At 55.7% G+C, this 23,016-nt stretch overlaps 1 protein-coding gene across 2 annotated transcripts in view; it reads left to right on the plus strand.

Moving 5' to 3' along the window:
- The window catches only part of RBM19 (RNA binding motif protein 19), a 127,465-nt gene extending 105,296 nt beyond the window's left edge, over nt 1-22,169 (plus strand). The window contains exons 24-25 of one of the 2 annotated variants that reach the window (XM_019734080.3): nt 5,201-5,313; nt 22,030-22,169. In XM_019734080.3, the coding sequence (XP_019589639.3) occupies nt 5,201-5,298 (98 nt within the window). In that variant the 3' untranslated portion in view covers nt 5,299-5,313; nt 22,030-22,169. Of the gene's footprint in view, nt 1-5,200; nt 5,314-6,060; nt 6,653-22,029 lie in introns of those variants that run through there. The other variant, XM_074321072.2, reaches the window with a different exon arrangement.
- Nucleotides 22,170-23,016: the final 847 nt, after the last annotated feature.

A 23,016-nucleotide genomic window follows, 5' to 3' on the forward strand; every position in this document is an offset into this window, starting at 1 on the left:
AGAACACAAAGCGAGGTCGACCCGCCGGGCTGCGCTGCAGTCTGCTTCACAGGAAGCCAGGGCCCTCGGCACATCTTTATCATCAGCAGGGATCGCAGAGGCCTCAATAGCCTGTGCTCACTCCAGGCCACCGAGTCAGAACTGAGTCAGTGGTTTCTAGGTGATTCTAGCAGGTGGTTGGGTTGACATCCACTGGCCGCTTGAGAAGATAGTTGACGCAGGTAGGAGGGTGCTCTTTTGGGATCAGTTTCCTACCTTTCCTGTTGATTTCCTTTGAAGGATGGCTGGCCTCGTGTCTCCACCACAGGGTGGGCCACTGAGCCCGGGCCTCCCTGTGGTGTGACAGGAAGGCCCCCCAGCCTGATCTTTGGAGAGTCTGTGGTCGTGTGACTTCCCCAAAGCCACGGAGCAGCTGCTTTCACATCTGACAATGGTGGGTTTTCTGGAAGTCCACACCCAGCCTGCTGTCCAGAGCCTGAAGAGCGCTGACTGAGGCCTGAGGACACGTGTTCCCTTCCGGCCCTCAGCACTGACTCAGCCTGCGGCTTCTCAGTCGCAGGTTCTCTGTCTGCCTTCTGGGTGTCCTTGCAGGACACTTTCGTTGTTACTCTTAACATTTACTACTCACACCTCTGCATGCCTGGCCCTGGACGAACCCTACCGCTAACCCTTCTACTGCTCTGAAGCCCTGTCGGAGCTGGGTACCACGCAGTTACTGCAGACTGAGAGCACAGAGGTGAGGCCCCTTGCCCCAGGGGGCCCCAAGGCGCAGCAGGCTTTGAGCCCAGCAGCCGGCTCCAGCCGGCACCCCACGCCCTGGGCTCAGAACCCATCCTCCCTAGCTGTTCACCCTGCCTCTTCTCTGTGCCTTTCAGAGCCCCTTCTCCCCAGCCAACCGTGCGCCTCTTCCCTCCCTACTTGGCTTTCCTCAATCCTGAACAAAACCCCAGGAAGCGCTTTTTCTTGTCCTCCTATAGCCCCCCCACACACACACACACACACACACCCGCTTGTGCCTTTCTCTCTGCCTGCCTGTGCCTTCCACGCAGGGCGACAGCGCCAGCCAGGGACGACAGAGAGATGCGGGCTGGCATTCTGTCAAGGAATTAATTGAAAAATAAAATCATTAGATGGGAACTCCAGAAATGCAAAATGGTGGTTGGAGGGGGGGGAGGGGGCAGGACTGGGGGGTTGTTGGGGGCCGGCTGAGCTTTTTGTCAAGTTAATTTCTCCGGTATTGATGTTGGGTGACATTCACTTGTTGTTTATCTTTGGGTGCAGCTGTAATACTGAAAGAAAACGCACAGCTTGTTTCGTTTATTTATTTTACACCTTTCTCCGGTTCTGCATTATGTTTGTTTGGTGAAAACCCACTGAGGCTTTTGATGTCGGGGAAGTGGGATCTCAGCAGCTGTTCCCGGCGAGCAGGGTGCTCAGCACGCAGGCAGGCGGGAGGGGGGGTGCTGCGGGTCGTTTGGTGGGAATTCGGGGCCCACCACGTCCTAGGGGGGCAGGCATTTGGGGCCTGGCCTGAGACAGATGCCCGTTCCCACGAGACCAGCAGGGCGAGCCAGGCCTGAACTCGGTTGTCCTCGCAGGCCCCCCGGACATGGGTCCTGTTTTCATCCCCAGTGTCCAGACCCAGAGAGTGGAAGTGACTTGCCCAAGGTCACCGAGCCACTAAGTGGCAGAGCTGGGACCTCAGTTTGACTGACTTCCAAGGCCATGAAGTTAGCCATTCGCCAACCTGCCATCCATACCCCTCGGCCCATAGCAGGTAGTGGGTACCCCGGTGCCTCCGTTTTCCAACCTGGTGGGGGGCGAGACATGCTTTATTTGGCCTTGATGTACTAGCCTTCCTACGACAGTCCCCACCCACTTGGCCCTCACTGGGCTAATGGCAAAGAGAGACATGTTAAATCAACACTTCTTATAGGAGTAATAGTAACGAAGATATCAATCTCAGCGCCACTGATGGGCCCTCCCCAGGTGCCAGGCCCTGCTCTTTTCACTCACCACAACCCCACGAGGGAAGTATTAATAGTGTCCCCATTTTACAGATAAGGAAACTGAGGGGCTAAGTCTGCTGCTCACAGCCACTCAGCTAGTCAGTGGTGGGGCTGTGGTGTCAGCACCCGCATTCCTAGCAATTATACGTGGTAAGGAGAAGTAGGGGTGCTCTGAGAGGCTTTCGCAGGAAGGAGGACCCCTCCCCTGCTCCAGATGGTCAGGGAAGGCCTGTGGGTCAGCAAAGGGTGACCACAGAGGAGGGAAGGGGTGAAAGAACTGCCCTGTTCCCCCGTTTTATACGTGACCGATTGACCTTGGACAGGGTACGTGCCTTGCCGGAGGTCACACAGCTTGGGAAGTGCCAAGGCCAAGTGTGTCATCCTAAAACCAGACCTGGTGACCGCATGCCTTGTCACAGGGCCCTGTATGGCCTTGGCCATGCCCCCCGCCCCCAAGCAGGGCCCCTCAGGAGACACCACGTGGCACAAAGCAGATAGCAGGTGTGGGTTGCGAAGCGGACACACCAAGTCTGCCACATGTTAACTGGGGGGCTCGGAGTGTGCGCCTCTATCTTCCCACCAGTGAAATGGGGATGATAACTCCCACCACCTAAAAGGGGCCCTTATGAGACTCCGGCTGCGTCCCCCGCCTCCCTCTGGGCCTCAGTTTCCCCAGCCAGATGACATCTGGGGTGCCTCCCAGCTCTGCCGCTCATTTGTTTTATTGCTATCCTTATATTACCAGTTTTATTTGTAAAAAATTACCCACCTTGTAGTCATTTATTCTTTCATTCTTGCATTCGACAAATGATTACAGAGCACCTACTATGTGCTGTGCCCTGGGACACAGCCGCCAATAAGACAGACCCAGCCTCCCCCTCCTCCCCCTACCACCATCCCCGTTGTTAGTAGCTGGGAGGGGGACGTCTGTGACAGGCCCGCAGGCCCTATTTTGCTGCCCTTCTATTTCCCGGCTGCTATTACCTGCCCACAAATTCAATTTCCAGAAGCCATTGTGCACCTCCAGAGCCTGGCGATTATAAGGAAACCAAGAGCATCGAGGAGGCAGCAGGAAAGGAAGTGGGTGTCGGAGCCACGGGCTGCCGCCCCTGCTCCCAGCCCATCCTGTCCCCTCTCCTTTTTCATGATTAACAATGATGGATACAGCTGCCAGGCCTTGAGGCTCCCAGGGCAGGCGGAGGAGGGGGGAGCAGCCTCCCACACCTTCCTCACCCTCACTGAGTGGGCAACTCCACCCTTGCTCATCCCCCCTATTCAGCAAATACTCATGAGCCCCCAGCAGGCGCGAGGCTGTGTGCTAAGGCAGGGGACACAGAGTGGATGGGACAGCGCCCCAAACAAATGCCTGCCGTAGGGAGAAGTGCAGAGAGGGGTTGAAGGTTAGGGGTCCTGTTTTAGACAGTGGTCAGGGGAGTCCTCTCTGAAGGGGACTCCAGAGCTGGGGATCGAATAAAGGGCAGGAGGCCTGTGGGCATGGAGGTGTCGAGGTGGGAGTGCACTTCACAAGCCTGGAGGGGGAGCCAGCTCAAGTGACACCCTCTGGAGGGCTTGGGTGTCCCTCTCTGTGCTATGCACAGCCATGGAGCTTTGAGACCATGGAGTGCTGTGCTGAGAAGGATCCCTCGCGCTGCTGTGAGAGAATTAGAATTGACCGGGTTGGTGAGGACAGGCCTGGAGTAGCATGAGACGGTGAAAGTGCTTGGATTGGGCCGGTAACCGTGAAGAAGATGCGAGGAGTCAGTGCCCTGGTTGGTTTTGGAGGAATGAGATGAAGTACGCATAAATAGGCTCCGAGAGGCCAGGTCACTTGTTCAAGACGACCTAGGAAGACCTGAGATTCTCCATCCCTGGGCAAGCAGCAGGCTGGGCTCATGCCCGCAAGGAGCTCCCAGCCCAGTGGGGAGATGGAGACAGAGGGTCACGGGGGCAATCTGCAACGCCTAGAAGACGTCACAGAGGTGTTTGAGCTGCGGACGAGAGGGTATTGGGACAACCTCTACAGCTGCCTCTCTACAAATTACGTGTTATCTGTGAGTGAGGCTGACCATTAATGAGTGGTTAGACTAACTGAGGGACTGACAAAGCAGGCCAGCCTCCAAGCACAGCTCCCCTACCCCATCCCCTTCCTGGAGGGTCAAGGGGACCAGTGCACCTTATTTTTACCACCCTTTGTCTCCCTGGCATTCTCTGGCCAGCACCAGAGACTTTCATGAAAAGTGGAAAGACTATAGGCTTTGGTGTGGCTTGGGTTCAAATCCTGGCTTCACTTCCTAGCTGAGTGACCTTAGACTTACCTTTCTATGGCTCAGTTCCCTCACCTGTAAGAGGCAGTGCTAGTACCTACCTGTGGGATTGTTGAGAGTAGAATCGTAGCACACAGTAGGTACTCAGTCAGTAGCGTTTGGGGCCCAGAGGGCCTATATTTTGCTGAGCCCATCATGCTCTTTCATATGGTCATGCTGTGCATCTACACCCTTTGCCCCTTGCCTCACAGAGAACTCCTCTACATTCTTCAAAACCCAAGTCAAATAGCCCCTCTAAAGCCACTTCTGTTATTCCCTCCATGCCTCTTCTGAAATCCTTGAGCATCTATTCACCCAGCATCTATTGAGCACCTTTTGTATGTCAATCATCTGCTATACGATTAAGAGTCTGCGACCTCCAGGAAAACAGAATAGCTTCTACTTATTTCCTCAACCATCGCCCTGGCTTGACTCAGCCTCTCTGAAGGTTTTCAGCTCCCTCCGCCCCAAGGCAGGCAGAGATTGGTTAACAGCTGCTGGGAGGAGGCCTTCCTCACTCCCTTTCCTCTGTGGGTGGGAGATGGAGAGTGGGTGACCTGCAGAGCAGGAAGGTTTCTGGGGCCCAGAGAGTCAGCTCCCCACAGCAAAGCTGAGACTAACCCGAAGTTTCTCTCTCCCCTCTTGTGGTTTCTCCCCGCTGGCCTCTCATACCTCCTCCGCCTTGGCTCTGTCTCCCGTTTCTCATCTTATTTCTTCTGCCTCTTCTCTCCTGTGTCTCTCACCACTTCCCTCTCTTCCTGTTCTCTCGTCCCGTCCCCCCCCCTCCATTTTGCTCACCCCTCTCCCTCCCCTCTGCTGTCTCTCTCTTCCTGCCTCCAACCCTCTCTGCTGTTCTTTTCTCCTCTCTTGCCATCTGGGCTCCCACAGAGCCCCCGAAGAAAAAGCGGTCTGTGGTGTTGGACGAGATCCTGGAGCAGCTGGAAGACAGTGAAAACGACAGTGAGGAGCAAACCCTTCAGCTGTGAGCTGGCACCGAGAGGGTATGTGGCTCCAGGGCCCTGGGGACTGGGGACAGCCGCTCTGGCTTCTGCGCTCCCTACCATGTGGGCTGGGAGGAGCAGTGCGCACAGTGGGGTGGCTACGGCAGGTGGCCCCACCCTCTGCAGGTCCAAGGTCGTAGGGGACGATGGATGGCATCAGTCTACTGCCCAGAGCCTGGGATCCTGTGCCGCCAACACCTGCTCTGTGCCAGCTTGGGAGGGCCAGAGGGCGGGCCAGTGTGGCCACGTTAGGAAGCCTTTTGTGGTAGCACAGGGACCTGGAAGCAGCAGGAACAAACCAGGCCTCCCCTCAACCCCCGGCCGTTTGCGGCTCCCACTCACTCCTCCTCCCAGCATCCCTGAGACACGACAGGGCCCCGTCTTGCTGGTAGGAAAGTCAGGATACAGAAGAGTTCCGGGTTTGCTCCAGAGTACACAGCACGTGGGAACAAGGACCCTCGTAGCTCGCTGCCCCAGACCCATTGGGGGCGGGGGGGGCTAGAGGCAGCTCCCTGAAGTGAGGCCATGTGGGCATGAAGCCCTGCTCCACCCAGCTCGGGCCTCGGGCCGCGGACCCCAGGCCCCCTTCCCAAAGCTCCCTGGGCCCAGCCTCCTCCTCACTAACTAGTTCCCACCTCATAGGGCTTTAGCGAGAAAGGAAGTGCAGCAATAATCTGTGAAAACCACCAGGCACAGTGGGCATGTGAGACAGGCTCCAGGAGTTTGCATTCCCGCTCTCCCCTCCAGGACTGCTGAGCTGGAGTTCCCACCTACATCTGTCCGAGGGCCTGCTCTCTGTTTGGGACTCTTCCTCTGTCCGGCCCCATCCTCGTCACCTGGGACCACAAGCTCTGGTGACACAACCGGCCCTGCTGACCTCGGCCTGGGGAAGCCTCTGAGCTGCTCACAGAGCTCGGCCTGCCAGCCCAGAGACCAGTCTCACTGGTTGAATATAGCTGTGTCACTCATGGCGGACGCCCTCTGTTCACGGGCTGGGGGCCCTGTGCAATGCATCCAGGTTCCCAGCCCTGGCAAACAATGTCACACGGCCTCTCCCAGGTTTGGGACCACCAGTATGCCCACACCCGCTCCCGCCTGGAGATACGGCCCCCGACAGAGAGGGCCCGTGCCCAGCACACACCAGGAGGCAGGAAGGCGGCGAGGAAAGAGCTATGGCCCATGTGACCTGGTCTGAATCCTGGCCTGGCCATCCCCAGCTATGTAACCTTGGACCAGCGAGGTCCCCTCTGACCCTCAGCTTCTCTGTCCATAAATTGGGGTGATTTTGTGCCTACATCAGAGATGGTGCTTGGAGTAAATCAGTCAGTGTTCGTCAGCACTTCGGTTTACTCCTGAATGTGTGCCTCTGGATGGGGCTCCGAGTGAGAGTCCAGGAGTCTTCGTGCGTAAAACTTGGTGTGTGCATTGTTGGGGGTTCCAGTCTCCATCCAGTTTGCAGAGTGGCCTGGGACTCAAGCCCAACTCCACAGCGCTGGCTGCCCCTCAAGGCTAAGCCTCCTCCCCGTGTCCTGTGGGGCAGGTGCGTCCTTATCAGCCCTGGCTCATCGCTAAGAACTAACAGAAGCAAAAGACACAATCCCTGAGTGGCTCATACCAGCTTTTACAGCAGGGTGTCCCTCAGACATCAGGTGACCACAGCCTTCTGGGCTGGGCGAGGCGGTGGGGTCGCTGTTAAACCTCCCAGGCCAGAGCTTCAGGTGACCAGGCTCCCAAGTTTCCAGGTCTCTGGGTGACAGGGCTGGGGGCCACCCCATTCCCTCCCACTGCCTTCTTTTAGGGACATGGGTGTCCTTCTGGCTAAACATGCAACTTTAGTAGTTCCTAACTGTTTAAAGCAGAAGTTATTTTCAAAGGGAAAGGGACAGGGCTCAGGATTACACAGTCACTTGTTCAAACTGCAGGCTGTCCCCTGCACTAAGTGCTGTGACAAAGGAACAGGGACAAGGACATCTGACACAGGGACGTGGGGGCGGGAAAGGAGCCAGGTGTGTCTATTGTGATTTTTATTATTATAATCATCACTATCATTGTTCTAAAACAAAGTAAAAGAGAGCGAGGTAATACCGTGTTTCCCCGAAAATAAGACCTAGCCAGACAACCAGCTCTAATGCGTCTTTTGGAGCAAAAATTAATATAAGACCCGGTCTTATTTTACTATAATATAAGACCCGGTATAATATAATATATAATATATAAATAATGTAATGTAATATAATATAACATATATATCAGGTCTTAATATAGTATAATACCAGGGTCTTATATTAATTTTTGCTCCAAAAGATGTATTAGAGCTGATTGTCCGACTAGGTCTTATTTTCAGGGAAACACTGTAATAAGATAAAACTAGGTAATTCCTGGGCCTGGCCCAGAGGAGGCGCCCGTCTCTCCCCCTTTGGGGACAAGGAGCCACATGAAAGCGTCTTGGGAGAAATGCATCCATCCAGTGTGTGCAGGGTGAACGGGGGACTCTGAGCGATGGATAGCCCGTTGTCACCAGAGAGGTGGGGCACGGGAGAGCTGTTACCAGAGTCCAGGGCTGGACCCTTGGTGGAAACAACAGGCAGGACAGAGAGAGCTTCAGTTGAGTTTGAAGTGATGATGGGACATCCGTGGCCCGAGCAACCAGAAGATCTAGGAGAGAAATTGCAGTAATAAAGCACAGAGGGAAGAGCTGAGGATGGAGTGCCGCCCCAGGGCAGCGGGCCTCCTGGTCCCTATATAGATTCGTGCGGGGGAAGGACAGGATCATCCACTTCTCAGAGGGGTCTGCCACCCCAAATGGTAAGGATAGAACCAGGAAGAGAATGTGGTGCAGGCAGGACTGGAGCAGGCGCCCGGGGAGGAGAGGTGATGCTGAGAGCCCGGGGACCACGGCTCATCGGGGACTCTTGCACCTGACCTGTGAGCTCTCGTGTTCAGGAGCGGGGCTTGACTGGCAGGGGGGAGAACTGGGGCAGACTGTTTGCAGAGATGGAACCCCAACCTGTATGCCCCATGGCTACCCCCTGCCACCTGTTCTGACCCCGGCAGGTCAAGTGTCCCAGGCTCCCTGCCAACGGGCTTCCAGTCGGGATTGGCCAGGGCTGGGCCCCCGCGGGTGTCTGGGGCTGGGGAAGAGAAGCCAGGGCATTCCTCGCCGTCCCTCTGTCCTGCGTGGTGTCTCCACCAAGGGTCCAGCCCTGGACTCTGGTAACACCACTGCCTCCCTGAGGCCCTAGGGGTGAGGCCACCCACTGGTGTCTGGCTCCCAGCTCTTCCATCTCCTTTGTAACAAACTCTCTGCCTGAAATCCCTTCCATGGAACTCGGTTCAGTGCTGCCTGGGGAGGCAGGAAGGAAGCCCCATGGTGGCCTCATGGAGGGACAGAGGGAAGCAGAGCCGGGAGGCAGGAGTTTGGTTGGGGTGTGCACATGGGGGTCCAGAAGGCTGAGCAGGTGGAGACCCCAGGGAATTGCTGAAGTTTGATGGTCTGGGGGTGAGGCCCTGAGGAGCCTTGAAGGGTGGCAAAGTGTTCAGAATGAGGGGCCAGGCTTGGGGAAGGAGCAGAGGCAGCTGAGCCCCTGGGCCTGGCAGGCAAGAGTGCTATACAGACACCCTGGACAAGTGAGCTGATATGCAGTCAGTCTGCAGGAGGGGAACAGGTGGTCAGATGGGGGCAGAGATGAGAGACAGTGGGGTGCACTGCAGCAGGAGGGGTGGAGGGAGGGGAGAAGAAGGCCCTGGCCCTTATTCCAGGAAGGCCTGGGTTGGAATCTCAGCTCCACCCACCTCTGCCTGTGTGACCTGTGGTATGGGTTTCAGCATCTCCTGCCTCAATTTCCATATCTTTAAAATGGGTACAATAATTCCGGCCTCATAAGATTTTTTTTTTTAGAAGATTATGGAAAGCACTCTCAGCAGACTACTCCATGCCTAGTGAACACTAAATAAATGGTAGCTGTCATTATTATTATTATTATTATTATTATTATTAGACAAAGAGGAAAGCTTGTGGGGCTTCACCCAGTGAAGGCCCAAAGAAGTCAGACCCTGGCCTGTGTCTAACAGGCCTGCTGAGCTCACAATGGAGGCATGGGCCAGCATTGGCAGTCGCCGGGAGGTGGTCATGGTGGAAAGGAGTCTGCATATCCAGGAAGGTGGCCTGGAGCAGGTGCCATCTGCCCCCCAGCCCAGAGCAGGCCAAGTATCACACTGTTTACCCCGTCAGTCCTTGCTCAAAGCCAAGGCCAGTCCCAGGGTAGGCTGGTGGTTGCCAAGGTGCATAGTTGGGACACAGGCATGCCCTTTCCCCAGTGTCGCCGTGTTTGTTCCTAACCCTTTCCATCCTGGGGTCACCCGCAGGCAGGATGCCATTGCCACAGTAGTCTGAAAACCAGACCCGGGCCCTGGGTCAGCGCTTCTAGGCCAGTCCAGACTTACACAGTCTACAGACTGGTCTTCAGCAAAGACCCACTCCCGTGGGGTGATACCGGGTGTGCAGTGGAGACCCAGGCCAGGCCTGGAGGTCTGCTTCCTCCCCCCTGGGAAACGAGAGCTGGCACACTCCACCGGCTCGCACACTCGGCAGGGGCCAGAGTAGAGGAACGAGAGACCATAGTGAGCCAGGTTCCCTCAGAAGCACCTTGACTCTGGGGAAGCGCCAGGCACCCTGTGGCTTCTCGGGAAGGAGAGACAGAAAGGGTAGAGGCTGGCAGAGCGAGTCCTCAGAGCCAGCCGCTAACCCTCACCCCATTCGTTCATTCATTCATCCATCAAACACTTAGTAGGTGCCCCTGCGTGGGAGGCACGATGCTGGGGCCAGGAATACAAGCCCAGAAATGCTGGATCCACACGGGGTTCTGGCTGCCAGACTTGGAGACCCACGCGTCAGGCACAAGACAATTTCCAGTGGCCTCTGTCCGCGTGTTTTTCCTCCTTTTATCGCCTCCTTGGGCCTTTTTGTCTTCTGAGGCCAGGCCGGCCCTCGCAACACCCGCTTGTGCGCTGCAGCACCTAGGAGAGGATTAGTGCAAGCAGAGTGTGCAGGCCTTGGTGAACGGAGCCGAGTTTGGTTTCAACATCTAATTCAATTTGTTCTGCCGAGATTGAAATATGAAATGGTTGCCAGTCAAACGTTCAAAGGACGGCGAAGGGAGAGTGAGCGCCTGCTGAAATTTAAATTTTAATGAAAACGACTTTAACCCTTTGGTTCACCTCGCAGAAACAGAGCACGGTCTCCCATCCCGTGGAAACACCACTTGGGTTCTCTCCTCTGGCCGCTTCTCTTGCTGAGTATTGCGAATATACTAATATGGAGCCTTTGTTTCCAGCAGAATTAGTACTGAAAGGCTAAGTCACCACTTGCTTAATAATAACTGGTTCTCCTGTACTGCCCCGCCTTCCCATAGATGATTTTTCCAAGCTCTATACGGACAAGCCCAGGCCCCTGTTCGGTGCCCTCGTGCCACCTGAACTGCGCCTTGCACCTGTCCCAGCTGTGAACGGTTGTCTGAGTTGTGGTTTCACATCTGTCCTCCCTCTGGGTTGTGAGCCCCAGGAGGGCAGGGGCGCACACTGCACCCCTTGCCTGGCGGCCAGGAAGGAGGTGCTTGATAGTATTTGATGAAGGGATGAACGCTCACACTTCATCCTCCCAGCAGCTGTGGGAAGGGAGTGGACGGAAATATGGAGTCTCGGGAAGGCAGGCGACGTTCCCCAGATGACACCACACAAAGGGCTGGGGCCCAGCTCCGTGTAGCAGGAAGCCCGAGTTCCCACCCTCACACTGTCGCCTGCCTCTCCAGGGCAGCCGTGGTGCGGGAGAGCTGACCCTGCGTGGGGCAGTTAGCGCACACCCTCCTCCCCTCGCCCCTGCAAGCTGGGCTCAGGAAGGAAGGTCTGGCATGTGCTGCTGGGACTCGAACTCTAACCTCAAGGCAGCTCGAATGAAAAACGTCCAGTTTTTTCCCCCTGATGAGGCTTCTCCTATCCAGCACCTACTTGCCATAAACCCCTAATGTGCTCTCTTATTTATTTTACTTATTTTTTAATAATCTTTGCATGCCATCAATCCCTGAGTGAGTGTCACGGCTCAGTATGGCCATGGACAGTGCCAGGCGTTGCCCTGGCGTGCTAGGGCTCCAGGGTGGAGAGTGGGGGTGATGGGGAGACCCTGACACTCCCTTGAGGATAGTCAGTGCCTGAGGGCTGAGCCCTTGGCCTCAGCCTCTGGGACCTGGCGGAACCGCAGAGCCCCGGGAGAAGCTTGAACCTAAAACACCTTGACGCACGCGCCCAACAGATGTTTGCTGAGCCTGCTGTGCACCAGACCTGGCCCTGCGTGCTGGGGACGACACTCCCCGGCCTCGAGGAGCTCGCGGTGGGAGGTGGGCCGACAGACGGCCAGCAGACGTTCTTTTCTCCAGTGCCCCTGAGGCTGCTTTCTTACAGGGTGTCGGAGGACTGACGGGGTCTCCCTGAGGAGGTGGTGTGACAGCAGAGTGGGAAGGAATGGGTGTGTAGGGTCAGGAGCAAGGCCTCTGGGCTGGGAGCGTGCCCCGTGTGCTCAGGGAAAAGGGGGAGCGGGCAGTGGACTCCACTGTGCAGGCTCAGTTTGGCTGCCAAGCCGGGCCTGGGGGGGGTGGGCAGAGCAGGCTTCCATAGCTGTACGTTGAGAATTGACAGCAGAGGGACAGGGACATGAGTGCCAAGGCCCTTGCAGTCATCCAGGGGAGATGATAGTGACTTAGACCAGCAACGGAGGTGACAGGCAGCCAGGACCTACACGTATTGAGGGTGGAGCCCAAAGGTTTGGCTGTGGGGTGTGTAATGCCAGGGGTGACACCATGGTCTGGGGCCTGAGCCAGGAAAGAAGTCAGCGTGTGCGAAGACAGGCTGACTACAGGAGCTGGCTCTGAACGGAAGGAATTAGATTTTGAAGGTGCCGCGTTGGAGGTGACCGTTAGCCGTTGGGAGACAAAGAGCTTCCTGGAGTGTGTGTCTCAAGTTCAGGAGAGAGGGCTGGACCAAAGGCGCAATAGGAAATCGTCTGGTTTTCTCTCTAAGAAACTTAAGAAGCAACATGGGGAACTCACAGCCCTGTGTAGGCAGAGCTGGGAAATCCTAGCCCAAAGTTCATAAGTTTCAAGTTCATGTTGAAGCCACTTCTAGATAGTTCCAAACCTGTGGCCACAGGACCCCTTTTTCCAAACAAGTCTTATGCAGAACTGAACACGGAAAACATATGAAGCAGAAACTGCTGTTTAAAGGCTGGGTCTGAGGCCCAGCCCCCACCTGTTCACCCTGCCCCTCGGCACCTGAGCAGTTTGCAAACCACCGACCTAAACGTGCCTCACAGAGCGTGGAAGGCAGCCTTCCATGGTACACGGTGATTTTACGCAGCCCACGAACTTTTTAACTTCCTATAATTTCACCAAGCTCTAAGGACGGGGTAAAAATTTGTTTTCAAAAAGTGAATTGGTGTAAAGAAAATGAAGAACATGAGCACAATAAAAAGAAGTGGTAAGGAAGGGACATAAGTGATCTAAACCAGGGGTTGGCAAACTGCCTGCGGGCCAGATCCAGCTGCTGCCTGTTTGTGTAAATAAAGTTTTATTGGCACTCGGCCACACCCACTGGCTTACAGTTGTACGCAGGCTGCCTTCCCACTGCAGCCACAAAGCTGAGGGGTTGCAAGAGGAGCTTTATGGCCTGCAAAGCCTGAAATATTTACCCTTTGGCCCTTCATTGTCAAGTTTGCCACACCCTGTTCTAAAGCAAGCCCCTCTGGTTTTACAGCTTAGAAAGCCAGGCCCGAGAGGGCGAGTGGCCTCTACAAGGTCACACCATGGCAGAACCCCCCATTCTGTGCTCTTCACGCCCCACCATGCTTCTCTGCATAGACCGGAGCCAGGCTCCCTGGGCTTGCGTCCGCGCTCAGCCACTTACCCTGCAGCGTGACCTTGAGCCTCGTGTCCTCACCTGTGAACCGAGAACACCAGCTGTACGGACTGACTGGGGATGTGAGGATTAAATGAGTACTCGGTGAGCACTCACCGAGTAACCATTTGCTGTTGTTAGCCCACCCCCACCCCCCAAAGTAGAGGAGTGTCCCCCAACCCCCTGGGAGGCTCTCCCATCACCCACCACCCAGCAGCCTGGAGTGCTCCAGCGCAAGCCCCCAGCCCAGGACCTTCTGGCGAAGCGGCAGAGTTAAAGGGGCCCCGCAATCCAATTAGAGCATCGCCAGGAGCCAGGGCCACGTCCCCTCCAGCTTCCTTAATAAACCCCACTTCCCCTTAATTGCAGCTTTCATTGGAAACGACCCACTGGGGCCGCAGCGCCCATCCTTGGGTGCAGGCCAACAGCAGACATTTTTCTGTTGTGCAGATTTCCGGATGGCAGCTGCTTCTGCCTTCCCAGGGAACTGTCAGGAGCCCTCCCTTCTCCCAGTCCCCAAAAAGATTCCAGGCGATATCACTGCCATCTCATATGTCTTCGTGTCACCCTGCCATTTACAGAGCGCTCACAGTCACGAGCTCAGTTGCATCTCGGCTGAGTCACAAGGCAGAGACTGTCACCCTCTGCACAGGTGAGGGAACAGGCTCGAAGAATGAAATGCACTCCAAGGCTAATAGTCCCGGAAGGTGCCGGAAGAGGGCAGGCCCCCTTCTCTAGGCATCGCCACTGGCCACCGCACCAGTCAGCCATCCTCTCCCCGCCTTGGCTTTGCAGAGGAAGGAAGGAAGCTTGGTAGTGGTGGGCCACGTAGGACGTCACTGGAAACACTGGTTCTGTTCATGGTTCTCAGGCTGTTCCCCAGAGGGGCTGGGATGGGGAACTGAGTGGGTTGGGTCCACAGCCCTTAACCCCGCTCCCCTTCTAGTATTTCTATTCTTGGGCTCAGTTGCCCAGCTCTCACAGTATTAGCGTCTCACTGCAACAGTTTCGAGCTGTGAGATAACTTTGTGGACCCCAAAATGCAAGCCAGCTTCTTTATCCAGTGCTCAGCCAAAGAACAGTGGCCAAGTTGGCCTTGCAGACAGTGTATTGGTCACAGTATGTTTCCGCTGCTGTGACAGCCCCAAATACCAGTGCTTTAAGTAAGGTACAGGTTGACTCTTCTCACGGGACAGTCGGAAGGTAGGCAAGCCCAGCCCGAGGGGCGCTGCACAGTGGCAGGGACCTGGCTCCCTGTGTCACCTCCATGGCTCTCATCATACGGCCCCAGGAAGGTTCCCCACTGTGCCAGGACCCAGCCATCTGGGCAGAGAAGGACACTGCATGGTCTCACATCACGTCTGTGCACAGCCCTCTGGCCAGAACAGAGTCACGCAGTCAAACCTACCTTTGAAAGAGGCTGGGAGGTAGGCTTTCTCCTGAGGGCCCATGTGCCCCTCTAAAATATGGAGGCCCTTGTGCTTCAAGAAGCAGGAGAGTGAATGTAGGAACAGCTGGCAGTCTCTGCCACAGATGGAGTCAGGCTGCTGCCTGGGGTCTTCCTGGGACGTTTTCAAGGTCAACTTGACTGTCCCCGATTTGCACCTTTCCAGCTGACTTTAGAACTTAAGCTCACATGAGCGTCATCCACAGGTCTTCAAATTCCTTCCTTGGAGTCTTAGCCTAAGACAAGTGTAAGTCTCACTGTCTTAGACTCAAGCAGTAGTTGTCAGTGAAAACCCCAAGTAGCGTGTGGGTCTTGCTGCTTTCACAGAAAGACATGTTTGCTACCTGCCCCATTGGCCAGAGTAAGTCATGCGGCAGAGCCCAACGTCTGTGAGGGAGGGGATCACCGAAAGGCATGGACGTGGGATGGAAGGGGGTGAAGAATTGGGGCCGTGAATGCCGTCAGATGCCCCACACACCTCGTAAACATGCCTTGCATCCATGCCCCTCCATGGGCACCCACTTAGCGCCAACCCCCATCTGTTGCCTTGATTATTGGGACACCTTCCTCCCCCATTTCCTCTACCCCTTCCCTTCCCACTGGTTACCAGCCACTCATCCTTCAGGTCTGATGGCTCTTCCTCTGAGCAGCCCCCTGGCTCTCCCTGCATGCTCGCCCTGCCCTCTGTCACCAACTAGAAGCCCTTTGAGGTCAGGGAGCAGGTCTTGTTCACAAGTGACCACACATGGGAGGCCCCCACTGAGTATTGGCTGGAATCCAGGTTGTCCCTAGAGAAACAGGAAATTCAGAGACTCCTCATTGCCAAAGCCAGGGAAATTATGGTCAGGCGGGTGAGCCCAGATGGCACCCATCAAGCCCCCGGGTGTGAGTGGACCATCAGTTAATTCCCTCCTCCTGCAAGAGTCTGTGCCCGTTATCACCACTGCTCCCTTTAAAAGGTGCCCCGGCTTCTTCAACAGCGGGAGCCAGTTCACTCCGGTTCCCAAGACTCAGTGTGTTCAAATCCTGTTTTCCCTGGGAAAGGTTCGAATTCAGAAACCGGGGTTGGAGGTCTGGCGCCATTTCTCTGCGTTCTGTTTCCTCTCCTATCTCTGAGCCTCTTGCCACCCAGGTGGTGCGGCCTCGTTTCTGGGGGGGTGAGGGGAAGAAAAGCACCTCCTCCTGTTCCTTCTCCTGGAAGCCTAGACTTTAACTTTCTAGTGACTGAAAAGCAACCCCAACTCCTGCATGTCTTCTGTTCAGTGGATTGCGGGTCTGCCTAGAAGAATGTATCTGTATCTAGCCTTTCCGCCCCCACTCAGCAACGCCGCTTTCAGCGTGAGCTTGGGGGGAAAGGGGTGCAGTCAGTGTGTGCATTCTCTCTGAGTTGACAAGTATTTACTTTTACTTCATCTTGCCTGGGAGTGGCGCTGTCGGGAGCAAAAGCCACTGGCCCCTCCAGACAAGGATGCTTCCCAGAAACCCAAGCCCTTGGGGGTGAGAGGTTAAGCTTTGCCCTTGAACCCAGAAGCACAGGCCTGAGAATCACCCCAGCCTCGCTTCTGCTTCCCGGCTTCAAGTGTCTGCACCTGCTTCCTCTGAAACAGGGAAGAGACCGTCCCTCCCAGGAGGGTTATAGGCCTCCAGGAAATGAGTGCCAAGCTACAGTCCAGGGCCTGGTCCGAGCTCTACTGAATGCCGCCCTGTGCCTGGCACCAGATGGTGAGCCGGGGAGCTCAGCCCCAAACACCAAAATTGAGATTACAGGCTGCTGTGTGTGAACAGGGACAGCACAGGGCACCTTGAGAGCAGTGGTGAGGCCGACTCAATGGGGTGCTGGGAAGGCTTCTCTAAGAAGTGATTTTCCAGCTGCAGGGGGAGCGGGAGGCTCTGGCGGGAGGAATGGCCTGTGCAAAGGGGGATCGGTGGGACTTGGGAGCCGAGTCTGGCCGCTGGCCTTCTCCAGCCCAGCCCAGCCCCCAGCCCCCAGCTCCATTACCCATCCAGATTAGCAAGCCCTCCTGGTACCTTCCAGTCCTGGCCACCACTGAGAACGGACCACTGTCAGCCGGGGGCTGCTCCCAGGGTGCTGTGAGTCCCCATCTGGGGGGGCCACCACTGCATGTCAGGGCTGCTGGTCCCCGCGTCCTCACAGCAGCCTCCCCGCTGCTCCCCCCACCCCACCCAGGCAGGGAGTCACGTGGCAGCTGACAGGTTTCACCTCTATCCACTCATGAATATCAATCAGGCCTGGTAATTCACAGTAAGTGGGATCCAGATTGACTAATAAGCAAGGCTTTCACCCCAAACTGGGTCCGGGGATGGAGAATGGCAGTGATGTGCGGCGGCGGGCAGGTGCGGGCACGATGTGATCAGAATTGGAAAACCTGACAGCAGAGCTGCAGACAGCAGGGTGGTCCTGAGGGGCTGCCTGACAGCTTGGGGAGCAGGGGTCCCCTCACAGGCAGTGGCCAGCGCCCTAGGGGCCATGGGACCCCTGCAGGCTCCTCTCCATCCCAGCTGTGAGCCAGCTTAGCCTCACTGGGCTCTCCTGACCACGGTTGTGGGGTCCAACCTGAGGCCCCAGGAGAGATGGGTTACCTGGGGCAGACCCTCATCACCAAGTGAGAAAGACCCAGTCCTGAAGGTCGAGGGTAGAGCCCTGACCCGAGAGCACTTCCTGTGGGAGGTGACCTCTCATCCTCCCTGAGGTCAGGGTGTCTGAATTACCGACATCTGGGTGGGAACAAGCCTGATGCTGGGCTAAAGTGCCAGCTCTACGACTTACGTGAGCTCTGTGATCTCAGAACCAATCTGCCTTTCTGTGCCTCAGTCTCCTCTTCTGTAAAATGGAGGTGACTGGAACACCCACCTCAGAGGGTTCACTGAGCAGGTGCTCACCCAGCTGTGCGACTCGGGCCAGACAGTGCACCTCTCTGAGCCATGGCCCCACCTGTAGGATATAAAGCCCCTGGCACACCGTGGGCACTGGGTCATCTCCCTCGGTCACCTCCCTGGGTCACCTCCCTCGGACTCCCCCATTCTAGCCCTGGTTCATCCACCATCCTGATAAGTGACTGTGGTCATCACTGCCCTCACCGTGGACTAACTCATTTAATCCTTCACCACCTCACAAGATGGGCGCCATTATCACCATCCTCGTTTCCAGTGAGGAAGCAGAAACCCAGAGGTTAGGTGCCTTGCCCAAGACCACACGGCTCGGGGGTTGAGCCACGGTTGAAACCAGGCAGCTGACTCTTCCCTACGGCACTGTACCCCTCTGCCAGCCTGGTCTGCCTCTGCCCATTGTGTTTCAGATGTGGAAATGCAGCCCTGCTCCTGGAGTGAGCCACAGCAGGGCTCGGGGCCACCCCTCGCACCTGTTGCTGTGCCAGGGAGAGCCTGCCCAGCCCTCCAGGCACCTCTCTCTGACCAGTCCTCAGGGCTGGGTCTGAGTCCTCACAGCTCAGCCATCTTTGAGATTTAAGTTCTAAGCCCTCAGAATTCGATGACAAAATTAAGTCAAATGATCAATTACTGACTCCTCACCACAACCCTGTGACCCGTGGGTGCTGCCACTGCCCCCCACTTTGCAGTTGAGGAAACTGAGGCTTGGGGCTGGATTCCAGGCTCATCAGGGACTTCCCCAGAGTCACCGAGCTCAGAAGAGGCTGGCGTGGTGTTCCTGCCAGGTCCTTCTGACTTTCAGCCCCAAGCCCCCGACCACCAGCCAAGGCCCATGAGAGAAAACCCGGTGCATGTGTGCACGGAGCAGAGCATTGAGTAGAACCTTCCCCAGACCAGGCCCTGGGGTCTGTAGGGAAGAGATCAAAAACAGCTCCTGCCCCTCAGAGCCCACAGACCCGGTGGGGGGGCGTCCTGGGAGTGCCCAGGAGGCGCCCAGCTCTGATGGGGCATGAGTGCATGCCTGTGGTCGTGTGTGTGGATGGACAGGAAAGCCATGGGACATGTGGTCGGTTGTAGCTTTGCCTTCTGAAGGCATGTGCCCCGCACAAGCCCCCACCTCTGCTGGTCCAGACAGCAGCCAGGGGACGTATTCCGTGTCCTCCAGGCACCCTCCCCACCACACCAGCTCTTTTCCTGATACAGGACAAAAACAGGTAGCTAAAAAGCCTCAGCCTCTGACCCGGGGAGGGAGGTGTATCTCATCACAAACAAGCCTGCATTCATCCATGACATATGTAATATAATGTCAGGCGAAGGGCTGGAAGTCAGAGCAAGGAGAGGGCGCCGGAAATGAAGGGGACGACCTGACAAAGTGACAGTCATGCTACCTGTGTCACTGGGTCCTTGTGAGGATGAACTGAGATGAACTGGCCAGGGGCTTCATCACAGCACCTGGCACATAGTAAGTGCTCAGTAAACGGCCTGTGATGGTGATTATTGTTTTTTTGTATTCCTAGCCATAGTCCCATCGATTCTTAAGCAAATGCCGAGGCAGCTCCAAGTGTCCCAATCTAAACTGCAAAGACAGGCGATATTCACGAGGGAGCATGGAGGATACATGGCCAACCTGCAGCTGCTGCTAATTTTTATTTGCATCTCAAGTGGGTCCTGTGCCTCGGAGACATAGGGAGACGAGCGAGGGCTGGGTCTGAATCCTCACAGCCTCTTCAGTGGGTGCCCAGGGCGCTTGCCTCTGTCCATGGGCTCCCAGTCTTCTCTGTGCCCACCCATGGGGTGTTAGGTTTGGCCATCGGAGCTCAGGAGGCCCAGCCCACTGCCTCCCAGGAGACACTGGGTAGTTTCTCATTTTCTCCTCGAGCAGTTTCATAGCCCAGTTAAACCTGCAGCGAAAGCTCACTGGAAGGGAGACCTGGACTCGGGGAAGGAGGCGGGTGAAGGAATAAATACACCCAACTGGTCGCTGGTCGCTGCCCCCACCAACAACTATGAAATAACCAGGAAGAGCTCCAGGGAGAAAGTGATTTACAAATACCAGCCCCGGTCCTTCCCTAGATGCAGCGTGAGTGTTCACCAAATACATAAATATTTCCAGCGCATAGATTCCACTTAGCATGTTTATTTTGCAAACCAGGCAGCAAACTACAAAAGAGACCCTGGCCCAGCTCCTTGTCTTTTAAAGCAGAGGTTTGACCCCCTACACCTAGGAGAGGTTTATTTCCCTAAAGTGTAGTTCAGCCACAGGATTCTTCTGATTGGGATACGACAGTGGCCAGCCAGGGTCCGGTCATCTTGTTTATCAGGCTGTGTTATTTAGAGTTAGAAATGCTTCTGTTGAGAACCTCCCCTGACCCAGATTCTTATTAATACTGCCTGTCATAACCGTAAGGGTGGGACTCATATGCCCATTTTCCAGATGTAGAAACTAAGGCACAGAGCCGTGTAATGGCTTGCCTGGGGTGACACAACTCAGAAACAGCAGCATCAGGCTTCAGGGCCCGGGGTCTGTCTGACTCCAACGCCATTACCCTTACCAGAAAATACCCTGAAGATGGGAGCAGTGAGGGAGAGAGGCCCCACCATGCCCATTATCTCAGAAATGGTCTCCCGTCTGGGCTCCAGGCAGTGCCGGGCCGTGCAGTTCTGACAGCGTCATTTTACCTTCGGGCTCACTCGTCCCTTTGTAGTAGCTCGCTTTCAATCAGCATGAGCAGCTGGAATGAGATCGTCTCGCAGGGCTCGGCCAGGCCCACAGGCAGGGCCAGGTGCCACATACGGGAATCTCCAGTGCATTCTCTCCCCCCCAGGACCCTGGGAGCCCATCTAACCAGGGACTGTCCAGGTGGGGCTGCGCCAAATCCAGTGTCGTGGGGCCTCAAAGCATCCAAAGCTTCGCGGGTGGGGAGCGAGTCCCTCCATACCCCCACCTGCCTTTGCCCAACAGTCTCCAGCCTCATGATAATTCTCATCACGGAATCATCCAAGGCAGGCCTATGGCGTCTCCCTGCACGTCCCTCTGTTGAGCCTCTGTGCCCCTTTCTTTCCCCAGGCCTCTGCTCAGATGTGGCCTCCTCTGGGAGGCGTTCCCTTCCACAGTGTGCAAAGTCGACTCCCATTTTCTTCCTGGCACTTGCCACCCTCTGACGTGCTTTCTGTCTTTCTGTTCTTCATTCCTCCTCCCTCTCCCAACTAGGATATTCCACGAGGGCCGGCGTGTTGCCTTGGTCACTACTGAGTCCTCAGAGCTCAGAACAGTGCCTGGGACAAAGGTGTTTAGATATTGAGCGAGGAATCTGTTAGGTAGTTAGAGCGGGTTTTCCCTCCTTCAGTCAGAACAACCCTGCAAGGTGAGTCTTGTCCCCAATTGACAGATGAGAAGACAAAGGCACCGAGGCTGGGTGTTGAGACACTGAAACCACTCCCCTGCTCAAACGGCCCATTTTGCCCTTCAGTGGTGGCCGGCCACCGGAAACTTTCTCCTCCTCCTCCAAGGAGGGACGTCAGACTCTTTGTGAACCACTGCTTTCCTAAAAGAATAAAATCAAACAAGAAGCGGGAAACTTGGGTTGGCCTACGTGACTTCAAGCCCCAGGCGGGGCCCAGCCGCTGTCTGTCTGTTCCTGAGTGGAGCGGCTGGGGTCTAGGGTTTTGCTGGCAGACGGCAGGCTCAAGTCTGCGCCTGGACTTACTTAGAATTCAGCCCTTAGATCGCTCCCTTCTCTCTGATGGCTACGAGTGATTGACACTTACAAATTACCCAGCCGAAAGTGTCGAGTCTTTGACCCCTGAGTAACATCTTTGGCAAGCCTGAGATTTGCCAGCATTTTGTCATCTAATTACTACAAATCCCTTGAAAATTCACTGGCTGGTGAATTTTTAATGCGGGGCAATTTCAATGTGATGCATTGCCCAGATGGGTTCTTGCGTTTCTCCCCTCACTCTCTCTCTCCCTAACTCTTCTCTCTCTTTCTCTCTTTCTCCATCCCGCTTTGCTTAACTTTAATCATCTCACAAACTTTCGAATGGGTTTGTGGCAGGAGCCCTGCCCTGAGCATCTGAATGGAGCTGTCGGAGGGTGTGAGGTCTTGGCATCTGAGCGTTTCCGTGCCCTGTTCTTTGGAAATGTGCATACAGATGGTCACCAGGATAACACCTCACTCCTGCCTCACAGACAGTGTGGGTCTACGTGCTCCCCCTAGATTCCCCCAAGTAGCACAACAGACTGGGAAGCAATGATACTGCAGCCTCCTTCACAACATACCTTGCGAAGTCGCTTTTCCCCAGGCACGTGGGCTGGTGACTTTGCAAGGTTGGTTGCTTTCACGTTAAATCTTGGACAAAGCAAATGTTTCACATTATTATTATTAGTATTTATTTGTTTATTTATTTACCTTGTTCTTTAGATCGTTGGATAACAGCGCCCACCAGGGCAGGGGAGAGATGGCTGCCTTTTGCGGAACTGAGAAGAGACGGCACCTGCTTGCTCTGTCCTCGCACAACCTCCTGCCTCCTCAGACCCCTGAGGGGGAAGCGAGACCTGCTCTTTCCAGGCACCACACCGACCTACCTCTGCTGCCAAATGAACTTGGAACTCCAGCCCACCCGAAGCCAGCGCTGAGGGCTGGTTCCCCATGGGAGCAAAACTATCTCCAGACCACGAGTGGAAAGGGGGCCGGGAGAACAAGACATCTGGCTCCCTTTATTTTTTTTCTCACGTTTGATATGTATATTGGATTCTTATTTCTAAATACAAAAACAAGGTGCCTTTTACACTCTGTCCCCACACGAGCCCTCTGTGCGGACCTTTTCCGCGATGACAACGCAGAGGGCGAAAACCGCGGTAGCAGCCACGTTCTCGCTGTTGACCTGCTAGAGATAAGTCTCCGCCAGCCCTCTCCACCCCCGCCCCTTCCCCCTATTCAGGGAAAGGAGGTTTTGCTTTTCAGCCCCCATTTCTGGTTACATATGTACACGGCTGATAAAATATTCCACTTCACCCCTTCTCCCCATGGGACCTGCCGTCTTATGGGAAAAGGGTTTGTATGACAGCGACCACGACCGCCTGCGTGTCGCCTGGAAACGGCGGTGGGAGGAGGGGGCTGTCTCTCTCCGACTCTTTATTCAGATTCCCTCTTCTGGTTCTGATAACTGCATCGCTGGAGGGAAAAGGCCTGGGCTGCCTCTGGGCTCCGGCCGAGGCCCAGATGGTCGCCCTCCCGTCCTTGGGAAGGGAGATGCTTTCAAGGTCCCCACTGTTCCCTGCCTGGCAACACCCACCTCCCGTGGACTTCACCTGGGGCCACCCAGACGCTTGAGTCCGCCCTCTCTGGACACCTCAAAGTTGGGGCCACAGCAGAATCTGGTTGGGGGAGGTCCCGAAGAAGCAAATG

Source organism: Rhinolophus sinicus, chromosome 9 (assembly GCF_057876585.1).
Source record: "Rhinolophus sinicus isolate RSI-liver-muscle chromosome 9, RSI-T2T, whole genome shotgun sequence".
In the NCBI taxonomy this organism is placed as follows: Eukaryota; Metazoa; Chordata; class Mammalia; order Chiroptera; family Rhinolophidae; genus Rhinolophus; species Rhinolophus sinicus.